We start from the raw sequence: 22,460 nt of genomic DNA, 5'->3' as shown, positions 1-22,460 counted from the left end.
CCTCTCAGAACCCGGGGGCGGAGTGGCTGGCACAGCTGTGGGTCAATAAAGCAGTCCGCTGGGACTCGTGTTCTCTCTGTGAGCGACCCCCCCACACCTCCCCCACCCCCACCCCACCCCAACCCCGCCACACACGCCCCCTCCAAATCGCCAGGCCCCGGTGAACTGAGTGTCCAATTGGTGACTCCAGTCTCCCTTCCGGGCACAGAGACCGAGTTTCTAGACCCTCTCCTTGTCCTGGGGTTGAGCCAAACTGTGGGGCAAATTGCCTAGCAACCGGTGACGTCACTCAGCTGGGCCCTGGCAGGAACCGGGCCACCCCATCAGTATCCCTCAAACCCGGACATGTGTTTTTTTTTAATATATATATATATATATATATATATATATATATATATATATATATATATATATTATTGATTTTGTACAGAGAGAAAGGGAGAGAGATAGAAAGCTAGAAACATCGATGAGAGAGAGTCATCGATCAGCTGCCTCTTGCACACCCCCCACTGGGGATATGCCCGCAACCAAGGTACATGCCCTTGACCGGAATCGAACCGGGGTCCCTTCAGTCCCCAAGCCAACGCTCTATCCATTGAGCAAAACCGGTCTCGGCTCAGACATGTGTTAACCCCTAAAATCCACGCTGGCAAATGGGGACCCTACAGAATCTGTCCCAAACTGTCACCTCACTGCTACCACCGAGACGGCAGCCTGCCTAGACTCACCTGGCGCTCCGCTTTGTTTTTCCTTGGGGTACAGTGTCCCCAACGTGGGCCTGGGAGATGGGTCGCCTGGGTTCCGGACTCAGGACCAAGGCTGCTGGAGAGCTTGGGGCTCGTTAGCGTTGTCTGTCGGAGTAGGTGGCACCACCCTGTCCCGGTTGCCAATGTAGATTTTAGTCACTAGGAAGCAGCCGCGTTGAACCACGCTAGACACACCCACACTTGGTAACCAAACTCCTGACTACGCTGTGTGCGGACCAGGAGGTAGAGTCAGAAACATATTTTTGAACTGATTTTTAGGAAACTGTTGCCACAATAATGCCAGATGCCTGCAGATGGTGGGAAAAGTGGGGAGACCCGTCCAATACCTTAACTATAAACTGCCTGCAATAGGGCTGATGGGTTGGCTGGCTGCTGCACCCTAATGGATTTAAAAAATATGTTTTTAATTGATTCAGAGAGGAAGGGAGAGGATGAAAGAGATAGAAACATCAATGATGAGAGAGAACCACTGATCGGCTGCCTCCTGCATGCACCCCACTACGGATCGAGCCAGAAACCTGGGCATGTGCCCTGACCGGGAATGGAACCATGACCTCCTGGTTCAAAGGTTGACATTCAGCCCCTGAACCATGCCAGCCATCAGCATTTTTTTTTATTGATTTTTAGAGAGAGAAGAAGGGAGAGGGAGAGAGAGAAATATCAGTGCGAGAGAGAACCATCCATTGGCTGCCTCCTTCACACACCCCGATGGGTGATGGGATACGCAGCCTGGGTTATGTGCCCTCCTGGCTGGGACTCGAACTAGCGACCATTCGGTTCACAGAACAACACTCAACCCACTGAGCGACACAGGCCAGGACCATCAGCTTTTAACTTAGCTCAACAGGTAGCAAACCAGGCCCAGTGGATTGTGGGAACCTCTGGAAATGGAGGGTTGGGGGGCATGCTGAGCCAGTGGCTTTGCCTCAGGCAGTAAAGTGGGGTCAGCCTTCCCTCCAAAGGGGTAACTGCTACTTGTCCATTGAAAAACAGATACATGGACACCAGGCCAACTGCACCCCCAAATATACTGTGTACACTTCACCATTTCAGGCCTTACTAGCTGTCAGGTTTGAGCTGGCCTACTCCAAAATGGAAACTCCAAAATGGCCGCTGGCTGCTTTCAAGGAGAGCTTAATAGCTACCTTTTCTTTTTTTAAGAAAGGGAGGATTTTTATTGATTTTTTTACAGGGAGGAAGGGAGAAGATAAAGAGAAACATCATCAGCTGCTTCCTGCGTGACTCCCACTGGGGATGTGCCCACAACCACGGTACAGGCTCTTGACCGGAATCAAACCTGGGACCCTTCAATCTGCAGGCTGACACTCTATCCACTGAGCCAAACCAGTTAGGGCATAGCTGCCTTTTCTTAAAACGGGTGTACATGGCCCTTGCTGGAGTGGCTTGGATAGAGTGTCAGCCTGTGGACTGAAGGGTCCCAGGTTCAATTCCCAGTCGAGGCACATGCCCAGTAGGGGGCATGCAGGAGGTAGCCAATCAATGATTTTTTTTTCTCTCTTTCATCATTGATGTTTGTATCTCTCCCTCTCCCTCTCTGAAATCAATAAAATATTTTAAAGGGGGTGTAATGGTGGCTACCTCCGGCAGGTGGCGCTGTCGTACTGGGGAATGGTCTCTATTCAGCTATGAGATTTTACCTTTAGGTTTCCCTTTCTCCTTCTGGATTCTGCATTGCTCCTGTAGACTCCCACCTCCGAGAGGACCGCACATACTGCAGGTGCTGGATGGCAGACCCAGACGCTTATAGGATATCCAGTGTGAGCATGTGAGACATCAGTGTCAACCCTCCCTTCCATAGTGAAAGCCGCTGGATGGTGTGGCTCAGTGGTTGGTTGAGCATCAACCTATGAGCCTGGTTGTGGGCTTGATCCCGTTTAGGGAGTGCAGGAGGCAGCCAGTCAAGGATTCTCTCTCATCATGGATGTTTCTATTTCTCCCTTTCTCTCTGAAATCAATAAAAAATATTTTTTTAAATAGTGAAGCCCTAACCAGTTTGGCTCAGTGGATAGAGCGTCGGCCTGAGGACTGGAGGATCCCAGGTTCGATTCCAGTCAAGGGCATGTACCTTGGTTGCGGGCACATCCCTAGTAGGGAGGTATGCAGGAAGCAGCTGATCGATGTTTCTCTCTCTTGGATGTTTCTGACTCTCTCTTTCCCTCTCCCTTCCTCTCTGTAAAAAAACAATAAAATAATTTTTAAAAAATATCAGCAATCCCACTTCTAGGTGTATACATTATACCCCAAAGAACTGAAAACAGGCCTTCAAAAAGACAGGTAGCCCTAGCTGGCGTGGCTCAGTGGATAGAGCATCGGCCTGCGAACTGAAGGGTTACAGGTTCGATTCCGGCCAAGGGCACATGCCTGCGTTGCAGGCTCAATCCCCATTGGGGGGCATGCAGGAGGCAGCCAGTCAATGATTCTCTCTTATCACTGATGTTTCTATCTCTCTCTCCCTCTCTCAAATAAATAAAAATATATTTTTAAAAATAAAAATAAAAGACATGTACATGAACATTCACAGCAGCATTATTCATAACTGACCAAAAGTAGAAACCACTTAAATATCTGTCAGCAGGTGAATGGGTAAAATAAAAGTGACATACCCGTACTATGGATAGTATTCAGCCACAGAAAGGAAGTTCTGATGTGACATGAGTCAACTTTGAAAAGACTGGGCTAAGTGAAAGAAGTCACACACAAAACATTACAATTATTCCACTTATTTTTATAAATATATTTTTATTTATTTCAGAGAGGAAGAGAGAGACAGAAACATCAATGATGAAAGGGAATCATTGATTGGTTGCTTCCTGCACATTGGACCGATCCTGCCACCCAGGCATATGCCCTTGACGGGAATCAAACCTGGGACCCTACGGTCCACAGGCTGATGCTCTATCCACTGAGCCAAACCAGTGAGGGCATGATTCCACTTACATAAAACTAGAGGCCTGATGCACGAAGATTTGTGCAAAAATGGGCCTCCTTCCCCCTGGCTACGAGCACTGCCTTTGCTCTGGCCAGAGCCACGTTTCTGCCTTCCCACTCTGCCCAGAGGCCTGGACAGGCTGGGGTACCTGTGTATGCAAATTAACCTCCCATCTTTGTTGTGTTCATTTGCATACTCACTCCTGATTGGGTAGTGGGTGTCACAAAGGTATGGTCAATTTGCATCTTACTCTTTTATCAGTGTGAATATCCAGACTAGGGAAGTCCCCTCTGTGAGACACGCTGTGTCCAAGATCCAGAGGCTGGTCCTTGCTGGGCCTTCTCCATAGTAGAGGCCGCAGAACCAACAGCTCATTCTTTCCTTTTTTAAATTTCTTTTCTGTTGTTTGTTAATCCTTACCCGAGGATAATTTTTTCCCGTTGAAATCTGGTTGCCACACAACACTTGGCAATGTTTCAAAGCCACTCTGCACCCAAAGAGGCAGATCGTTGGAATTCCTCCAATCGGGGTGTTCTGGTTGTGATGCTGGGTGTGTTGCTTGTTGCTGGCTCTCCTGCTATTTAACTAATAATTGCTGTCGGGGCAGCCTTGTCATTACCAGTTTAGTCTGTTATGGGTTGTTTAGTTAAACTGCACGGATAATGATGCATATTTGCTTCGATTCCATGTGCGCGTGGCCTGCAATTTCCCACTAATTAGGCTTTTTAAAGACACATAGGCAGTTATCCACTCAGCTTTGCATCATCTGCTCCCCCGCTGCCAAAGCAGATGTACACAGCGCCCACCCTCCCCGCTCACTCCAAGAGCTAATTTGCTTCCATCACTGAGTTCCGGAAAGTAGGAAGCAGGGGGTTGGGGGTAGTTCTCGTCCCACTGACGTGAGAGCCATCAAAAGAGTGCAGACAAGAGGGGCCGGACCAGAGTCAGACAGGAACAGTGGGGCTCAGAGGAGGCACAGACCCCCAGCCACCTGCAGTACAGCAAATGGACCAAGGATCACAAGCCCACCCCCAGCTGTAACCCTCATGCCCGAAGGATCTAGACAGATACCACCAGTTTCCCAAGAATCAAGCATCCAGCCGAAACCGGTATGGCTCAGTGGATAGAGCATCAGTCTGGAGACTGAAAGGTCCCGGGTTCGATTCCGGTCAAGGGCATGTACATTGGTTGTGGGCACATCCCCAGTGGGCGGTGTGCAGGAGGCAGCTGGTCAATGTTTCTCTCTCATGGACGTTTCTATCTCTCTCCCTTCCTCTCTGTGGAAAATCAATAAAATATATATATTTTTTAAAAAAGAATCAAGCCTCCAGACGCTCAGGTGGCTTTATTTCCCCAGTGTGGGAAGCTGAGTGCGGTCTGTGGTCCCTGTGCCCTCAGGACATGACGCCTTCTCCGGGCCCGCGGGCCGGGCAGGGCCTGCGGAGGGGCCAGCCTGGGCTCCAGAGGCAGATCCTCCCACGTGGGCCTGCCTCTGGGCGGGGCCCGGCTGCTGTGGTCCGAATGGGTGAGACTCCTGCAGGGGTCCCCACGGCGATCCAGTCCATGGCACAGGGCCACCACCTACTGGGGTCCAGGACCAGCGAGGCCTTCCTCTGGGGGCAAACCCCCCACATGGTGCTACTCCTTGAAGTCCGTCGTCAGGGCTCAGTCTGGGGGAAAGAGAGGAGAGCGAACAGGTGGTGGACGCAGAGGAGGACAAAACCATGGGAGACTGGCGAAAGGAGAGAGACCCGTGAAAAATCCAAAGGAAGCCCAGAGAGTGGAGGAGGGACAAAGAAAGGATCGCGAATGAGAAAGAGAGATGGGAACAGAGGCCTGGAAAGCAGGCACACGGGAGGCAGTGACAGAGGCCGGAGATACATGCAGGTCGGCCCTACTCACTGACCTTTGGGCCCAGGCAGGGTCGGGGGTGGAGGCCCCCCTGGGGGAAGCAACGTAGAGCGGCTCAGGGCCTCGGCCACCCAGCCCAGGACGCGGCTGTAGTGCTGCACCTGGGGAGCAGAGGGGATATCGGGGCGCCCTATGGAGACCCACTGCCTCCCACCCACCCGCCCACACTCCCCAGACCGGCCCGGACTCCTCACCTCCTGTTCCACCCCTTTCAGGCGCTGCTCGTACTCGCGGATCTGTCTCAGCTGCTTCAAGGCCATGTCCACCCTGGGCGCGCATGACGTCAGGCCTGAGCTGGGGGCAGCGCACCCGCCCCGCCCACACGGAGCCCCGCCCACACGGAGCCCCGCCCCTGCGGCCCCGCCTCTCTTAGCTTTCCAGGGCTCCGCCCACTCAGGCTCCGCCCCTAACCTGGTGCTTTGCAAACCCAACCAATCCATGTCCAGAGGCCAGAAGCCCCGCCCCCGACCACGCCCCGCTCTTACTTCTGAGACGTGCGCTTGAGACGCTCTGAGTCACTCTCCCGCTTGTCCCTCGCGCGCGCCAACAGGAAGTTCTCCTTCCGCACCGATTCCCACGTCAGCAGCTTCCTCTCGGCTTCCTTAGGGAGGTGGACCCCTGGAGGGCAGAGGCAGGACAGAGTCAAGGACCGCCCACCTGGGGCCGCAACCCGCCCGACCAGCACCGCCACTCAAAACCCTGAGTGAGCTCTCAGGCCACGCCCCCGACGGCCTAGGCCACGCCCTCGGCGGTCTAGGCCACGCCCACCGGCGCTTCCGCCATCCTCCCCAGCTCCTCCACGTTCTTTCTCTCAGGGTCCCGCCCCTCGTGTTTCTCTGTTTTGGGCCAGAACCCGCTCTCACGGAAATGCTGGAGGTTGGGGGAGGCCGGCAGTCTGGCCCTGTGCCTGCGCAATCGACGGAAGAGGAGGCGCACGTGCGAGATGATGATCAAGGGCGGGGCCAGCGCAGGCCGAGAGTGAAATTCCCGGATGAGGCTATAGCGCTGCGCCTTCCAATAGAGGTCGCTGTTGCCCTGTACTTTGCCAAAGGTGTAGCTGTGGGGACCAGAGGTCAAGGGTCACCGGAGGTCAATGCCCAGTCAAGGGCGGTGGGTCAAGGTTAGAGGTCAGGCAATATGTTCACAGTAGATAGGCAGCAGGCAGATGTCAGAATCAATAATATCAGAGGTTATTACAAGATGGTAGAATCAATAATGTCAGAGGTTATTCCGAAATGCAATTAGTAGTTAGGATAGGAGGGCCAAGGGTCGGAGATTAGAGGTCAAGTTGGGGATGGGGTCATGGGTTAGGGGAGAGGTTCTGGTCAGGTTCAAAAGTCAGTCTGAACACAAATAATTAAAATCAGAAATAAAATGGGGATGTTACTACCAGACTTACAGAAATAAGGATTATAAGAGAATAGTATCAACAATTGTATGCCAACAAAAAAGATAACCTAGGCCGTGGTGGCCGGATAGCTCAGCTGGTTACAGCCCCATCCTGGAATGCCATCGGTCAGGGCACATACAAGAATCAACCAATGGCCTGGCTGGCGGGGCTCAGTGGTTGAGCGTTGACCTATGAACCAGGAGGTCAGGGTTCGATTCCCAGTCAGGGCACATATAAGAATCAACCAATGGGTGCAGGAATAGTGGACCAACAAATCAATTTCTTCTCCACCCTCCTCTAAAATCAAGTTTTTAAAAAAGATAACCTAGATAAAATGGAAAAGTTCCTAGAAAATCACAAATTACCTAAACTGACATAAGAAGAAATAGAAAATCTCGAAAGTCCTATAACAAATAAACAAGTAAAGAGATTAACTAATCAAACACACACGCACACATACACACTCACACACACGCACACACACACATGCACACGCACATGCACACGCACATGCACATGCACACGCACAGCCCAGGACCAGGCTTCACTGTGAATTCTATCAAACATCTAAAAAACAACACCAATCCTTTTCAAACGCTTCCAAAAAGCTGAATAGGACAGACCATTTCCTGAATCATTCTATGATGCCAGCATTTCCCATTATACCAATATCAAAAGAAAAGAAAATTACAGATCAATAGTCTTGTTTTGTTTTCTTTCGTTAATCCTCACTCGAGGATATTTCTTCCATTGATTTTTAGAGAGAGTGGAAGGGAGGCGAAGAGACAAACATTAATGTGAGACACACTGATCGGCTGCCTCCCACACGTGGCCCGGTTGGAGATCGAGCCTGCAACAGAGGTCCGTGTTCTGGACTGAAATCAAACACACAGCCCTGCTGCTCTAACCACTGAGCAACTGTCTAGGGTTCTCCAGCCTTGAGTTTGACATAATTGGGCTAGGGCATAGATCAATATTCTTTTCTTTTTTTAAAAAAATATATATTTTATTGATTTTTGTACAGAGAGGAAGGGAAAGACAAAGAGTTAGAAACATCGATGAGAGAGAGTCATCGATCAGCTGCCTCTTGCACACCCCCTACTGGGGATATGCCCGCAACCAAGGTACATGCCCTTGACCGGAATCAAACCTGGGACCCTTCAGTCCCCAAGCTGACGCTCTATCCATTGAGCCAAACCGGTTTCGGCTAGATCAATATTCTTTATGGATATACATGCAAGATTTCTCAGCAAAGTACTAGGAAACCTAATTCAGAAGAATATTAAAAGGGTTATATACCATGACCAAGTAGGATTTATCCCAGAAATACAATGGTGGTTCAACATATAAAAATTAACCAATGTAATATACACTACCTTAATAGAACAAAGGGGGGGGGGGGAATCACATAATCATTTCAACTGGCAAAGGGTACTCAGGAAAAACCCTCAGCTACTATCATATTTACTGAAGAAAGACTGAACGGCTCTAGCCGGTTTGGCTCAGTGGATAGAGCATCAGCCCGTGGACTGAAGAGTTCTGGGTTCGATTCCGGTCAAGGGCACGTACCTTGGTTGCAGGCACATCCCCAGCCGGAGCCCTGGTCAGGGCATGTGCAGGAGGTAGCCCACTGATGTGTTTGTCTCACATTGATATTTCTCTGTCTTTCCCTCTCTTTTCCACTCTCCCTGAAAATCACTGAAAGATATCCCCAGGTGAGAATTTAAAAAAAGAAAAAGAAAGACTGAATGCTTTCCTCTAAGATCAGGAACAAGACAAGAATGCCCCCTTTCCCCACAGCTATTCGTCATCGCACTGTAAGCTCCAGCCAGAGCAATTAGACAAAGGAAGAGGTAAAACTCTCTCTTCACAGGGGACCTGATTCTATTCTAGGAAATCCCAGAGAATCCCAAGAAAGCTGCTAGAGCTAATAAATGAATTCAGCAAAGCTGCAGAGTACAAGATCAACAAACAAAACTCAATTATGTTTCTATACATCTGCCATGAATAATCCAAAAGGGAAATTAAGAAAGCAATTCCATTTACGATAGAATCTAAAAAAATACAATAAATAAGCACCTCGGAATAAATTTAACCAAGAAGGTGAAAGAGCCCTAACCGGTTTGGATCAGTGGATAGAGAGTCAGCCTGTGGACTGAAAGGTCCCAGGTTCGATTCTGGTCTAGGGCATGTACCTTGGTTGTGGCCACATCCCCAGTAGGGGGTGTGCAGGAGGCAGCTGATCGATGTATCTCTCTCATCGATATTTCTAGCTCTCTATCCCTCTCCCTTCCTCTCTGTGAAAAATCAATAAAATATATTTTTAAAAATAAAATAAATAAAGAGACTGGAATGGTGCGGCTGCTACAGAAAACAACTTGGTGGTTTCTCAAGAAGCAAAACATAGAATCACCCTATGGCCCAGCATTCCATTCTAGAAACATACCCGAGAGATAGCAAGACAAAGGCTTAAACAGATACGGGAATACCAGCGTTCACAGCAACATTATTCACAATAGGCAGATGAATAAGCCAAATGGCATAGATCAATGCAAAGGAATGGCATGCCGACACATGCCACAGCATAAACACTGAAATCCTTATGCTAAGTGAAATAAGCCTGACACAAAAGAACAAACACTGTATGATTCTTCTTATAATGAACATCTGAAACACACACACACACACACAGAAAGACCCAGAACAGGCAAAGTCATAGAGACATACAGTAGACAGAGGTTATCAGGGTGGTGGGAGGGAGACATGGAAATCACTGCTTGCCTAATGGGTACATACTTTCTGTTTGGAGAGAGAGAAATGTCTTGGAGAGAGTGGTGATGGTTACAAAACGGTACAGGCCCGGTGCACGACATTCATGCACTGGGAGGAGAGGGGGTCCCTAAGTCTGGCCTGTGCACTCTTGCAATCTGGGACCGCTCAGGGGATGTCCGCCTGCAGGCTTAGGCCAGCTCCCTGGCAGTCAGACATCCCCTGAGGCAGGGCAGGGAGAGGCTCCTGCCACCAGGATGCCATCGCCAGCCGTGAGCTCGGCTTCTGGCTGAGCAGCACTCCCCCTGCATTGAGCGTCTGCCCCCTGGTGGTCAGTGCGTGTCACAGCGACCAGTCGTCCGCCATTCAATCAATTTGCATATTAGAGTTTTATTATATAGGACAATAAATGTAACCAATGCCACTGGATTGTATACTTAAAATGGCAAAAACGGTGACTTTCATGTTATATGTATATATTTTGCCACAATAAAAAATTTTTTTGAAACCTTCAGCCTGGGCTCAGCGAAAGGATCAGAGTTCACAGTGCAGGTCAGAAGCGGAGTCTGCCCGGGTCTGGGGACAGGGTAGCATTCGATGTGAATTAGGATGTAGAGACTAAAAGGTAAGTTGATTAGGCTGGGATCAAGAATCAGTCATGCTGGGGTCAAAGGTCATGCTGGGGTCAAGGTCATGGCGGGGGACCTCGGTCAGAGCCGCCGGGCGCCTCACCTGAACATGGCGATGAGCAGGTTGACCAGCAGGATGTTGGCCACCAGCAGGAAGATGACGAGGAGCAGCACCACCAGCCAGTTGGCGTAGAGGGAGACGCAGGAGCCGGCCTGGCGCCCCCCTGGGCGCGCCCACTGGCCCGCCTCCGAGGAGCAGTTGGCGAGCTCCATGAGGGCCACTGCGAAGGGAGACACCCAGTGGGGCGGAGAGACAGAGGCCGGACCAAGCAGAAGCCGAGGGCCCCGGCCGGCCGGGCTCAGGGGAGGAGCATCCACTTATCAACGGGAGGTCACGGCTCCATCCCCGGTCAGGCCCGCGCCCGGCCTTCAGGCCTGATCCACGGGGTGTGTGTGTGTGTGTGTGTGTGTGTGTGCAGGAGGCAGCCCATCGACGATTCTCTCTCATCGCTGATGTTTCTATCTCTCTCCCTCTCCCATCCTCTCTGTTCGTTTATTTACTTATTTATTTTTCTCCTTTCCTCTCTAAAATCAATTTTTTTAAAAAAAATATATAGATTTTATTGATTTTTTACAGAGAGGAAGGGAAAGGGATAGAGAGTTGGGAATATCAAAGAGAGAGAAACATCGATCAGCTGCCTCCTGCACACCCCCTACTGGGGATGTGCCCGCAACCAAGGTACATGCCCTTGACGGGAATCGAACCCGGGACCTCCCAGTCCACAGGCCGGCGCTCTGTCCACTGAACCAAACCGGTTAGGGCAGAAATAAATTGTTGTTTTTTTTTTTAATCTAGAGGGTCATGGGGGAGACAGAATCCCAGAAAGCAAGGGGGACAAGACCCAAAGAGACACAGCAAGGGTCCGAGACCTAGAGCCAGAGGGCAGAGATGCGGAGAGAGGAGGACAGAGTCCCCTAAGGATGGGGGAGGGGTGCTGCTTAGAGACAGAGAGAGAGAGAGAGAGAGAGAGAGAGAGAGAGAGAGAGAGAGGGAGGGATGGGGAATAGAGGAAGGGACTCGGGGTGCCAGGCCCACCCCCCTTACCGTCCATCTCCTCCTGCGGGACCTGCCCGAAGATCTGCAGGTAGGGCCGGTAGAAAACGCGGCGCAGGATCTGTGGGAGGTCCTGGTCCTTGGGCCTGAGGAGACCCTCCGTGGCCACCCCGTAGGCCACCAGCCACACTCCGAGGAAGAAGAGGAAGAAGAACACGTCCTTCATCTGCGGGGAAAGGGGATGAGACTAAGCCTGGCCCCGCCCACCTGGCTCTGACCCCGCCCACCCTGGCTCAGGCCCCGCCCTCCTGGCTCAGGCCCCACCCTCCCAGCTCTGGCCCAGCCCACCAGGTTTTGGCCTCCTCCCCACCCTGGCTCTGGCCCCTCCCAACCTGGCTCTGACCCCGCCCACCATGGCTCAGGCCCCGCCCTCCCCACCTCTGGCCACCCCCACCACATTATGGCCCCGCCCTCCACAGCTCTGGTCACCCCCACCACATTATGGCCCTGCCCTCCCCAGCTCTGGCCACACCCACTGCATTATGGCCCCGCCCTCCCCAGCTCTGACCCCGCCTACTCCAGCTCTGACCCCACCCACCCTGGTTCTGGCTCTGCCCTCCCCAGCTCTGACCCCGCCCACCAGGCCACACCCAGGCCCCACCCCTCACCATCTTGTTCACGATGACGATCTTGGGCCCCAGCTGTTTATTGACCGTGAAGATGTGCAGCAGGCGCAGCGTGAAGACCATGAAGTCCAGGCACAGGACTGTGCGGCCCAGGTCATACAGGCCCGGGGTCAGCCTGGGGGGTGGTAGACGGAGCAGGGGTCACTCAGGGGTCACAGGGCGCATAGGAAAACCTGCGGTCTTCCCCACACAGGCTTCAGATGAGGCTGGGAGGGTGCGGGGGAGATCCCGACGTCCCATTCACCCGGTGCACTCAGATTTCACGGTGCCCGCTGGCTGGGCCAGCACTGGCATCCATTGAATAAAATTAGGAGGTCCCTGCAACAGCAAGTTCAAGGCAGGACAACCAAGGGCAGTGTGGGGTCGTGGCTGGGCTCCTGGCCAGAACAAGAACCTCAGTGGACGGTCGGTGTAATTTGAACAAGATTTCTGAGGATCTGGGTGAAAGGTGTACGGGCATTCTCTGTACTGTGTCTGCAGTATTTTTTGTTAGTCTCGGGTTATTTCAAATGAAAAGTCACAGACTAAAAGAATGCTTAAGATAGTAAAGCAAAAAGACAAGCTTCAGAGTTTGAGAAGATGTACAGAGCAAAACCACCAAGGATTAGGATCCAGACTTTAAGGAAAGCACCTACCAAATATATATATATATATATATATATATATATATATATATATATATATGCAAGAGATTAATGAACATAAAATTTTTAAGTGAAGGAAAAGGCTATGGAAAGACAATTGAGTCCTGGCCTGTTTTGCTCAATGGTTAGAGCGTCGATCCTTGGACTGAAGGGCCACAAGTTCGATTCCTAGTCAAGGGCACATACCTTGGTTGCAGGTTCCAAGACCCGGTAGCAACCAATCAGTGTGTTAATGTGTCTCTCACATCGATGTTCTCTCTCTCTCTCTCTCTCTCTCTCTCTCTCTCTCTCTCTCGTTCTTCCTCCCTTTCATCTCTCTATAAACCAATGGAAAAAATATCCTCAGGTGAGGATTAAAAATTTAAGAAAAAGATAAACGACAGAAGTCCATATGACCGTTAGTTATTAAAAAATGCCCAACTTAACTAGTAGTCAGGGATGCATAAATATAAAAAGGAGAGGTCATTTTTGGCAGAAAGAAAGAAAGAAAGACTAAGCTAAATTGAGAGCTACAAAATTTTAAAGATTGAAAATACTATTGTAGATTTTGCCAAGCATATCCTTGAGGGCAATTTCTTACCCTGACTGTGGGTGAAATCTGTCAACATCAAGAACATGTACAGTTCAACCTACAAAAGTTAGATCTGGCATGCAAACTTCTATTACTTTGGAATAATAAAAATTTAGAAACCAAATGTCCATCTGGAAGGGATTGGTAAAACAAGATGATCCATCCATCATGCAATTCTGGAGCTCCCTGGAAATTTCCCGGGGTAAGCCGAGATCCTGGGATTTCTTATCCTCTCCCCTAAAACACGCTAAGCTTGGCAAAATGTCTAAAATACGCTGGTACTTCTAGAGCGTGGGAGAACAAGGCCTCACTCCTTTCAGCTCAGAAGATATTTTATACAAAATACAAGAGATAAATGGCTGAAACCCGTTTGGCTCAGTGGATAGAGCATCGGCCTGTGGACTGAAAGGTCCCAGGTTCGATTCTGGTCAAGGACATGTACCTTGGTTGCAGGCACATCCCCAGTGGGGGGTGCAGGAGGCAGCTGGTGGATGTTTCTCTCTCATTGATGTTTCTAACTCTATCCCTCTCCCTTCCTCTCTGTAAAAAATCAATAAAATATTTTTTTTTTAAAGAAAGAAAAAGAAACACGATCAGCAGAGTCCTGGGCCCAGAGATTACTATCTGGAGTAGAACATGAAAGAGACTTTGTGGATACACTGTGGCCTGATCTCTGTCTCGTAAAGCGCGGAGCTTTTGTCTCGGTGCCTTAGGAAAGAACGCATTCCGCATTACATTCTGGCCAGGAGAGGTCTGTCCTGTCTGATCTTCAGCCACCAATTCCCTCCTTCCAGAACCCGAGGCAGCATTTTCAAAGAATACCGTCTATTTTCAAATACGGACATGGGGAAATACCAGGGTGCGTTGTAGAGGAAAAGGAAAGATCGCAGAGGAATACATAAAATAGAGTGCCGTTTGTGCATGAAAGAAGCACCGGCCCTGGCTGCGGAGCTCAGTTGGTTAGAGCCTCATTCCGATACACCAAGGTTGCGGGTTCAATCCCCAGTCAGGGCGCATATGCGAAGTAACCGATGGCTCTGACTGGTGTGGCTCAGTGGATAGAGCATCAGCCTGCGGACTGAAGGGTCCCAGGTTCGATTCCCAGTCAGGGCACATGCCCAGGTTGTGGGCTCGATCCCCGGTAGGGGGTGTGCAAGAGGCAGCTGATGGATGCTTCTCTCTCAGTGATGTTTCTAACTCTCTATCCCTCTCCCTTCCTCTCTGTAAAAAATCAATAAAATAAATTTAAAAAAATAATAATAATAAAATAATTGGGACAACAAATCTCTCTCCCCCCTCCCCCCTCCCTCCTCCCTCCCCCCCTCCTCCTCCCCCCTCCCTCCTCCCCCCTCTCTCCTCCCCTGCCTCCCTCCCTCCTCCCCTTCCTCCTTCCTCCCCCCTCCCTCCTCCTCCCCCTCCCTCCTCCCCTCCCCCCCTCCTCCCCCTTCCCTCCTCCCCTCCCTCTCCCTCCCCCCTCCTCCCCCCTCCCTCCTCCCCTCCTGCCCTCCCTCTCTCAGGGGTGAAGGCCCGCGCTCACCGGCAGCCCACGCCCAGCAGGAAGCAGGTGAGGGCCACCAGGTCGCACTGGTTCCAGGTGTCCATGAGGTAGAGGTGCAGCCGGCGGCGCAGCGGGGCCTGGCCGTGGCCCGGCCCGGGGCCCCCGGTGGCCAGGCTGCCCCAGCCGCCGCCCAGGCTCTGGCGGAACTCCTCGCAGAGCAGCGTGAACACCCAGAAGTAGAGCAGCAGCTCCAGGCCGCCGGGCGCCGCGGGCCCGAAGTCCACGAGCAGCACGCGGGCGAAGAGCAGGAGGAAGAGCAGGTAGCTGACCACGTTGCCCAGGAAGGCGGTCACCGGCGCCGCCCAGAACTGCCGCCAGCGCCGCAGGCACGGGGAGCACCCCCTCCGGCCGGGCTCGGTCAGCACCCCCAGCGGCACCTTCTCCGGGGACGCTGCTGGCCTGGGGGGGGGGGGGAGAGAAGGGAGGGCTCAGCCTGACCTCTGAACCTGACCTCTGAGCCTGACCTCTGAACCTGACCTCTGAGCCCGACCTCTGAACCCGACCTCTGAACCTGACCTCTGAACCCGACCTCTGAGCCTGACCTCTGAACCCGACCTCTGAACCTGACCTCTGAACCCGACCTCTGAGCCTGACCTTCACCATGGTCAAGACCGCTAACCTTTCACGTGACCCCCTGCACCGTTGTGACTTCGGACCCTGCCAAACTGGAACTAAGTCTGCGGTCCCTCTGCCATCTCCTTGACTCGTGACCTCTGACCTCTGAAAGCTCCTACCATCAAGACTGCTGACCTTTCACCTCTTACCGCCACCCTTCTGGCCCCTGAGATGACCCCTGGCTGTTGTCTACAGTCCAAATGCCCCTCCTTCTCCATCACGATCTCTGACTTTCTCCGTCTGACCTTAGACCCTCAAATGTGACCTTTGACCCTCTCATGTGTACGACCTGACCCTTCTCTCCTGAGTTCGGATTCTCTGTCTCAATTTCATCCTGACTCTTAAGTCTGACCCCAAAATTCTGAAATGCCAAAATGAGGAATACTAATAATACGTTCAGTGTGGCTTAGTGGTTGAGCATCAACCTATGAACCAAGAGGTCATGGTTCAATTCCTGGTCAGGGTACATACCCTGGCTGTGGGCTTGATCCCCAGTAGGGAGCGTGCAGGAGGCAGCTGATCAATGGTTCTCTCTTTCTTCATTGATGTCTCTCGCTCTCTCTCTCTCTCTCCTTTCCTCTCTCTGAAATCAATAAAAACATAATAAAAATATGCTAATTAGACCAGATGTCCTTCCAATGACCTTTCAGTCGAGCCTGCGGTGGCGGGGGGAGGGGGGGGGAGGGGCGGGGCTGAGCCCCTTGCACAAATTCCCTGCATCAGGCCTCTAGTAGCTTGCAGGAAAAAACGAACTGGTCTGGTGAGGCACTCTCTCTTTATAAACCAAGCAGAAAATAAGAATCCAGAAGGAGAAACACCCAAATGGTCACCAACTGATGAATGGTAAATAAATGTGGTCTATCCACTGAATGGTGTAACATCACAATGGCAATACAGGGGTGAACGGAACGGATCATGTCTCCATAAAGCTGTTCGGAGAGATTACATGGGGAGAACAGTAGCAGGTAAAGAGGGTGAGAGGCAGAGAGGAGGCCGGCTCCCCGGTGGAGGGGTGTTTCCCAGGTCACCCTCTGCGGGGTCCCGGTACGGAGACCGCGTGGTGGTGGGTCAGCATGCTCCCCAAAGCCCGCCCTCCCTACCCACTCAGAGCCGGGCCCCACACGGCTTCCCGGGCCCACCCCACGGCCCCTGGGAGGGGGGCCAGGGACTGTCCTTGTACAGAGCTCCCCGGGAAGGTGGCTCCCCACAGTGGCCGAGAGCACAGATCCATGCATAAGGAGATCTGGGTTCAAATCCCAGCTCTACCACTGACCAGCCACGTGATCTGGGTCACGTGGTGAATGAAGACCTCAGTGACTTTATCTGTAACTGAGATCCATCATAGACCCAACTGCATCGGGCTGTCGAGAAAATTAAGTGAGCTGATTTCATTTGCTTAGGCCTGAGATGAAGAGCAAAGGCCCTGGCTCTGGCCAGTGTGGCTCAGCTGGTTGAGTGCTGTCCCAAGCACAGGAAGATAGCCGGTTTGATTCCCAGTCAGGGCACATGACCAGGTAGCAGTTCGGTCTCTGGTTGGGGTGTGTACAGAAAGCAACCGATCAATGTTTTTCTCTCACATTGATGTTTCTCTCTCCCCCTCTCCCTTCCTCTCTCTCTAAAATCAATATAAACTTTCTTTTTTTAAAGCAAAGGCCCTGAAGTCGAGGGGGGAGAGGGGGGAAGGAAATAGACAAAGTATCCCTAAATTAACCAAACCCATACAATTCCACTTGCTTATCTGCCGGAAACCAATTCCAACAGATCATAATTATAAGAGTGTCATCAAAAGGTTGGTGAAACTTGGGGGGGCTCAACAAGGGCTGAGCCACATATATATAATTACCTGTTGGAACAGCTAAAAAGCATCTACCCCAAACCTGAATAGGATTGTCTGCTGACAGACAGCTCAGAGCTTCTTAATCTACATGGTATTGCCTCCTGTTGGCCAAACACCTGAACAGCTGTAGGCTATTTTTGAATCCGACAATGCTTCTGTAAACCCTACCCTTGGGAATGTATTATCTCCCTCCCCCTGGCCTTAGGACAAATTGTGTTAATAAAAAGCACGGGATCCTGAGTCAGGGGGTAGTCTTTAGCTCCTGTAGCTGAAGCTCCTCTAACCCCCAATGCCTTTCAAAATTATCTTTCGTCCCTGGACTCCTTATTGAATCTACGCATCCGCTCCTTTCTCCAGATTGCTGAGAACCCTTCGTCATCAAGACAGAAGTCCAGCCGGGACCGGTTTGGCTCAGTGGATAGAGCATCGGCCTGCGGACTGAAAGGTCCCGGGTTCGATTCCGGTCAAGGGCATGTACCTTGGTTGCAGGCACATCCCCAGTGGGGGGTGTGCAAGAGGCGGCTGATCGATGATTCTCTCTCATTGATGTTTCTAACTCTCTATCCCTCTCTCTTCCTCTCTGTGAAAAATCAATAAAATATATTAAAAAAAAAAAAAGACAGAAGTCCATGTAGCATGAAGCAGACTTATTTCCAATGACAAACTCCTGGGTGGCAGAACCAAACCTTGACCACGCCTTGAGCTCGGCATTTGGAAAACTTCCTCAGTGTCTTCAGGGGCAGCGTCAAACCAGTACCTGCGGAAGCCCCACTTCTCTGCTCTGGCCTTCCTCCCAGTCCCCGGAGCTCCTGCAGCCGCCCAGGCCGCCCCCCTCGTGTGGTGCTGGTGCTCCGCTCACCTGACAGGCCCTTCCCCATTGAGGCTCCCGTCCATGTCAAACCCCAGGTCCTTCTGTGTGGAATCCTCCGCTGACTTCCTGGCGTGGAGAGAAGCACAGGGTGAGGATGGGGGGAGAGGGGAGGGGGAGAGGAATTCTCAGGAGACACGCAGCTTCTTTACCCAGAGATTTGGCAGGGAGACAGGGAAGTTCCCCGCTCCTAAAGGGAGCCATCCCAGAGTCATGCCTGCGGGCAGAAGAACTGCCCATAGAGATACATGCCTGCGGGTAGAGCATTGCCCCCGAAGGCCACCTCCCAGAACGTGCCCCAGTCCCGGGGAGGGACAGAGAGGAACAGGGGAAGCAGTGCGAGGACTGAAGGTGGACAGAGCCGAGCAGGAGGAGCCACGGGCAGCGCCCTGGTACCCGCCGAAGCCCGGGACTGACCTGAAGGTGATGAGGTTGGTGTAGATGAGTGGGGGGCAGAAGAAGGCGAGGACCAGGGCCCAGATGGGCGTGGAGCTGTCCATCTCCCCCCACCACTTCTGTGTCAGCAGAGACTGTGGGGCGGGAAGGTTGAAGCCTGGGTCTCCCCAGCCCTTCCCGGAGACCCCAGGCAGGAACTGGCCCACAGCTCCAGAGCCAGAGCGAGTGCTCATGTGGGGACCGCAACGATCGGGGCCTGGCCTGGACTGCCTTCCCTCAGCTGGTAGCCAGAAGGTTAAACAGCTGATGGTTACTAGCACAACTAGAGGCCTGGTGCAGGAAAATCGTGACCGGGGAGGGGTCCCTCTGCGTGGTCTGCGCCCTCTCTCAGTCCAGGACCCCGTGGGGGATGTCCGCCTGCCGGCTTAGGCCCATTCCCCGCCCCCCTACCCCCCACCAGGATCAGGCCTAAGCCGGCAACCAGACATCCCTCTCGGAGTCTGGGGCTCTTAAAGTCCGGGACCCCTCACTCCTTACCACCGACCTGCAGCACAGGTGAGAGAGGCCCCGCCACCATCCCTGTGCTCATCAGCCGCGAACCCGGCTTCTTGCTGAGTGACACTCCACATGTGGGCGCGCACTGACCTCCAGGGGGCAGTTCACAGCACAGGGATAGTGAGAGCACATCACAGCGACCAGTTGTTCGGTCATTGGTTCGATTTGCATATTACGGTTTTATTAAAAAGGAAGGACATACCAGGTACTGGGCTAAGCACTTTACATAGATTAGCTCACATAGCCCTCACCACAGCCCAGGAAACAGGCACTAATATTTCCTCCCTGTTCACAGACAGAGCACAGGGGGGGTAAGATAAGGGCACAAAATAGACCCCATGAGCCAGGCCAGCATGGCTCAGTGGCTGAGCCTGGGCTTATGAACCAGGAGGTCATGGTTCAATTCTGGGCCAGAGCACATGCCCGGGTTGTGCCTGCAGGAGGCAACCAAGAGATGTTTTGCTCTCATCATTGACGTTTCTGTCTCCCTATCCCTCTGCATTTCTCTCTCTCTCTAAAAAAAAAAATCAATAAAAACATTTTTAAAAAATAGACCCCATGAGTTTAACCGTTATTCGAAGCAAAGAACTCTGGGTAATTATTTGAAATGCCAATCAAATCATTCCCACAGCTGGGGGCGGGACTTCCTGTTGAGATAACCTGGACTTCCTGTCTGCAGGCAGAACACAGGGTCTTGAGGGTGGGACTCTCAGTGCCCCTGGCCGACTTGGGTTAAAGACACGGAGAGAGTTCAACTCCGGGAACAAGCAGGGCTTCCGGAAAGAGGGGCATTCCCACCGGGAGGGCAGGCATTCCTAACCCAGAGTCTGTCTGTGTCCAAAACACTAGGCCACCGGCGAGGTCATTCCCATTGCTGAGTCCAGAACTGGGCGGGACCTGCCGCGGTTCACAGGAACTCCTGTGTCCAGGGGAACTGTGGGAGGGGGGGAGGCTGTGCCCTGGGGGCGGGGGGGGGGGGCGCTCCTGTGGCAGGTGGTGCGGTTCCTGTGGGACAAGCAGCCTTCCTGGGAGAGGGTGGGGCTCCCTGGGGGAGGGGAGGTTTCTAGGGGGAGACCCAATGGCAGGGCTGATCCTGCATGGCCATGGCAAGTGGGCTACTTAAAATGTCACAGTGCTCTTTTTAAATGTATGTGTGTGTATATATATATATATATATATATACACACACACACACACACACATACATATATATGTATGTACATATACACACACACACATATATATATACATATATATGTACATATATGTGTATGTACATATATATATACACACACACACACACACACACACACACACACTCCAGAGGCCTGGTGCACGAATTTGTGCACAGGCAGGGTCCAGCTGGCCTGCCCAGTCGGGATGGGGAGGGCCATCGGGGGCGGGGCAGCCGGGGGAGGGGCCACGGGCTGTTGGGGGCCGCCCTCCGATGCTCACCTGGACCCCATCCTGGGCAAAGAAGGCGCGGGCGTCGGCCTGCATGGCGAGCTGCAGGCAGGTGGCGTCCCCCCAGAAGGGGCAGCGCCGGAGCAGCAGGTGGGCGGCCCGTTCCTCGCTGCTGCGGTGGCACTCGCCGAAGAGGTCTGGGAGCGGGGTTACGGAGGGAGGGGCGGAGACAGGAGTGAGGAGAGGACGTGAGGGGAGAGGGGACGGGGTTGGCAGGGAGGGGGCGGGGTATGAGAGGAGTGGGGAGACACACCTACCCACATCGGCAGCCCCGCACCCCGACCCCCAGGGACCTCGCCCCACGCACCAACACCGAGCCCCTCGAACTTGGCGGCCAGCTCCTTCCTCCGAGCTGTCTCCTCAGCCTCAGACTCCATGCGCGCCAGCACCCGGAGCAGCAGGCAGGCGCCCAGAGCCGAGGCCACGGCGTTGGAGCCCTGAGGAGACAGGGAGAGGTCGCGGAGGGGGTCAGAGGGTGAGGACGGGGGCAGCAAGCCTGTGACCACAGGAAGGGACAAAGCCAGGGTTCAGACATTAGCCAGGGTCAACAGAGGCTGCGGAGAAAGGGGTGTAGAAGACATTGGACGCCAGGTGAAAAGGTCAGAGGTCAGAGTTCAGAGGCCAGGGGCTGGGCTGGTCAGAATGACCTCGGAGATGAAGGGCAGGCCAAGGAGCGGTTGGAGAGGTCACCGAAATGCCAGGGAGAGAGCTTCAAGATGCCATCCCTCCACAAAAGCAACCAATAAGCTGGCAGAAACTGTCAGAATCAACTTTTTTTTTTAAATTCTGGAATCTAATATGAAACGTACTGCAAATAAGAACATGCTTAATGAAGAAAGAAACTATTGCATTTCAGGAAGCCCGTGGCTCAGTGGTTGAGTGGTTGAGCTTCGACCTGTGAACCAGGAGGGCACGGTTCGATTCCAGGTCAGGGCACAGGCCCGGGTTGCAGGCTCCAACCCCAGTGTGGGACATGTAGGAGGCAGCCGATCCATGATTCTCTCTCATCATGGATGCTTCTATCTCTCTCCCTCTCCCTTCCTCTCTGAAATCTATCCTATATAATAAAAGGCTAATATGCAAATTGTCCCCTCCACCAGGAGTTCGACCAGGAGTTAGACCAGGGGCTGAGGTGGGCTGCCAACAGCCTGTGGCCCCTCCCCTGGCCGGCCCCGCCCCTGATTGGCCTTTCCTACCCCGATTGGGGCAGGCCAGCTGGACCCTACCTGGGCACAAATTCGTGCACCAAACCTCTAATATATATATAAAAAGAGCACTGTGACATTTTAGCTAACCTGCTTACCACAGCCAACTCCCCTGCTCAGTGGCAGCCCAAAGGTGTGGGTCTGGGGCACCAGAAGGAGCAATTCAGACCTTCCTCTTAACGTAACTGTGGTTGTGTGTGTGGGCCTAGCCGCTGGCTCCCTGAAGAAACCGCTGAGGGCTTGCCTGTGTTCCCCTGTCCTTGAACTTGCCCAGGACAGATGTGGCTTCCCAGGGGGTGTGTGAAAGCGTTTAACAATAAAGAGCTGTCCTCTTACAACTCAGGAACAAGGAAGACAAAGAACTGCAGCCCGGGCAGTAATAGACACACGGAACAGCCGGGAGGGAAGTGGCTGGGGAGGAGGTCCGGGGGCCTGAGGGTTTGCAAAGCTCCTGTGTGTACCCAGGGGCCTGGGAGGCTGCTGGCATCAACAAGACTGGATGCTGGCTCAGAAGCCACGGGAGAAAGCCCCGCACTTTCACTTTGGGCTGACCTCAGGCCACAAAAGCAGGAAGCGACCGATAAAGCGGGG

At 52.6% G+C, this 22,460-nt stretch overlaps 1 protein-coding gene across 2 annotated transcripts in view; it reads right to left on the bottom strand.

The window, feature by feature from the left end:
• Nucleotides 1–5,047: 5,047 nt before the first annotated feature.
• The window catches only part of TRPM4 (transient receptor potential cation channel subfamily M member 4), a 36,311-nt gene continuing 18,898 nt past the window's right edge, over nt 5,048–22,460 (bottom strand). Inside the window, exons 13-25 of one of the 2 annotated variants that reach the window (XM_084905806.1) lie at nt 20,972–21,101; nt 20,656–20,801; nt 18,667–18,779; nt 18,241–18,318; nt 14,909–15,328; nt 12,139–12,271; nt 11,522–11,696; nt 10,520–10,697; nt 6,492–6,685; nt 6,114–6,246; nt 5,823–5,895; nt 5,624–5,729; nt 5,048–5,387 (exon numbers count right to left, since the gene is read on the bottom strand). In XM_084905806.1, the coding sequence (XP_084761932.1) occupies nt 5,383–5,387; nt 5,624–5,729; nt 5,823–5,895; nt 6,114–6,246; nt 6,492–6,685; nt 10,520–10,697; nt 11,522–11,696; nt 12,139–12,271; nt 14,909–15,328; nt 18,241–18,318; nt 18,667–18,779; nt 20,656–20,801; nt 20,972–21,101 (1,884 nt within the window). In that variant the 3' untranslated portion in view covers nt 5,048–5,382. The remainder of the gene's footprint in view (nt 5,388–5,623; nt 5,730–5,822; nt 5,896–6,113; nt 6,247–6,491; nt 6,686–10,519; nt 10,698–11,521; nt 11,697–12,138; nt 12,272–14,908; nt 15,329–18,240; nt 18,319–18,666; nt 18,780–20,655; nt 20,802–20,971; nt 21,102–22,460) is intronic. The other variant, XM_084905807.1, reaches the window with a different exon arrangement.

The sequence above is a fragment of the Pipistrellus hanaki genome (genome assembly GCF_964339955.1).
Source record: "Pipistrellus hanaki genome assembly, chromosome: 15".
Lineage (NCBI taxonomy): Eukaryota > Metazoa > Chordata > Mammalia > Chiroptera > Vespertilionidae > Pipistrellus > Pipistrellus hanaki.
Note: the sequence above shows the minus strand (reverse complement) of the source record. Positions and strands in the feature narration are given on the sequence as shown.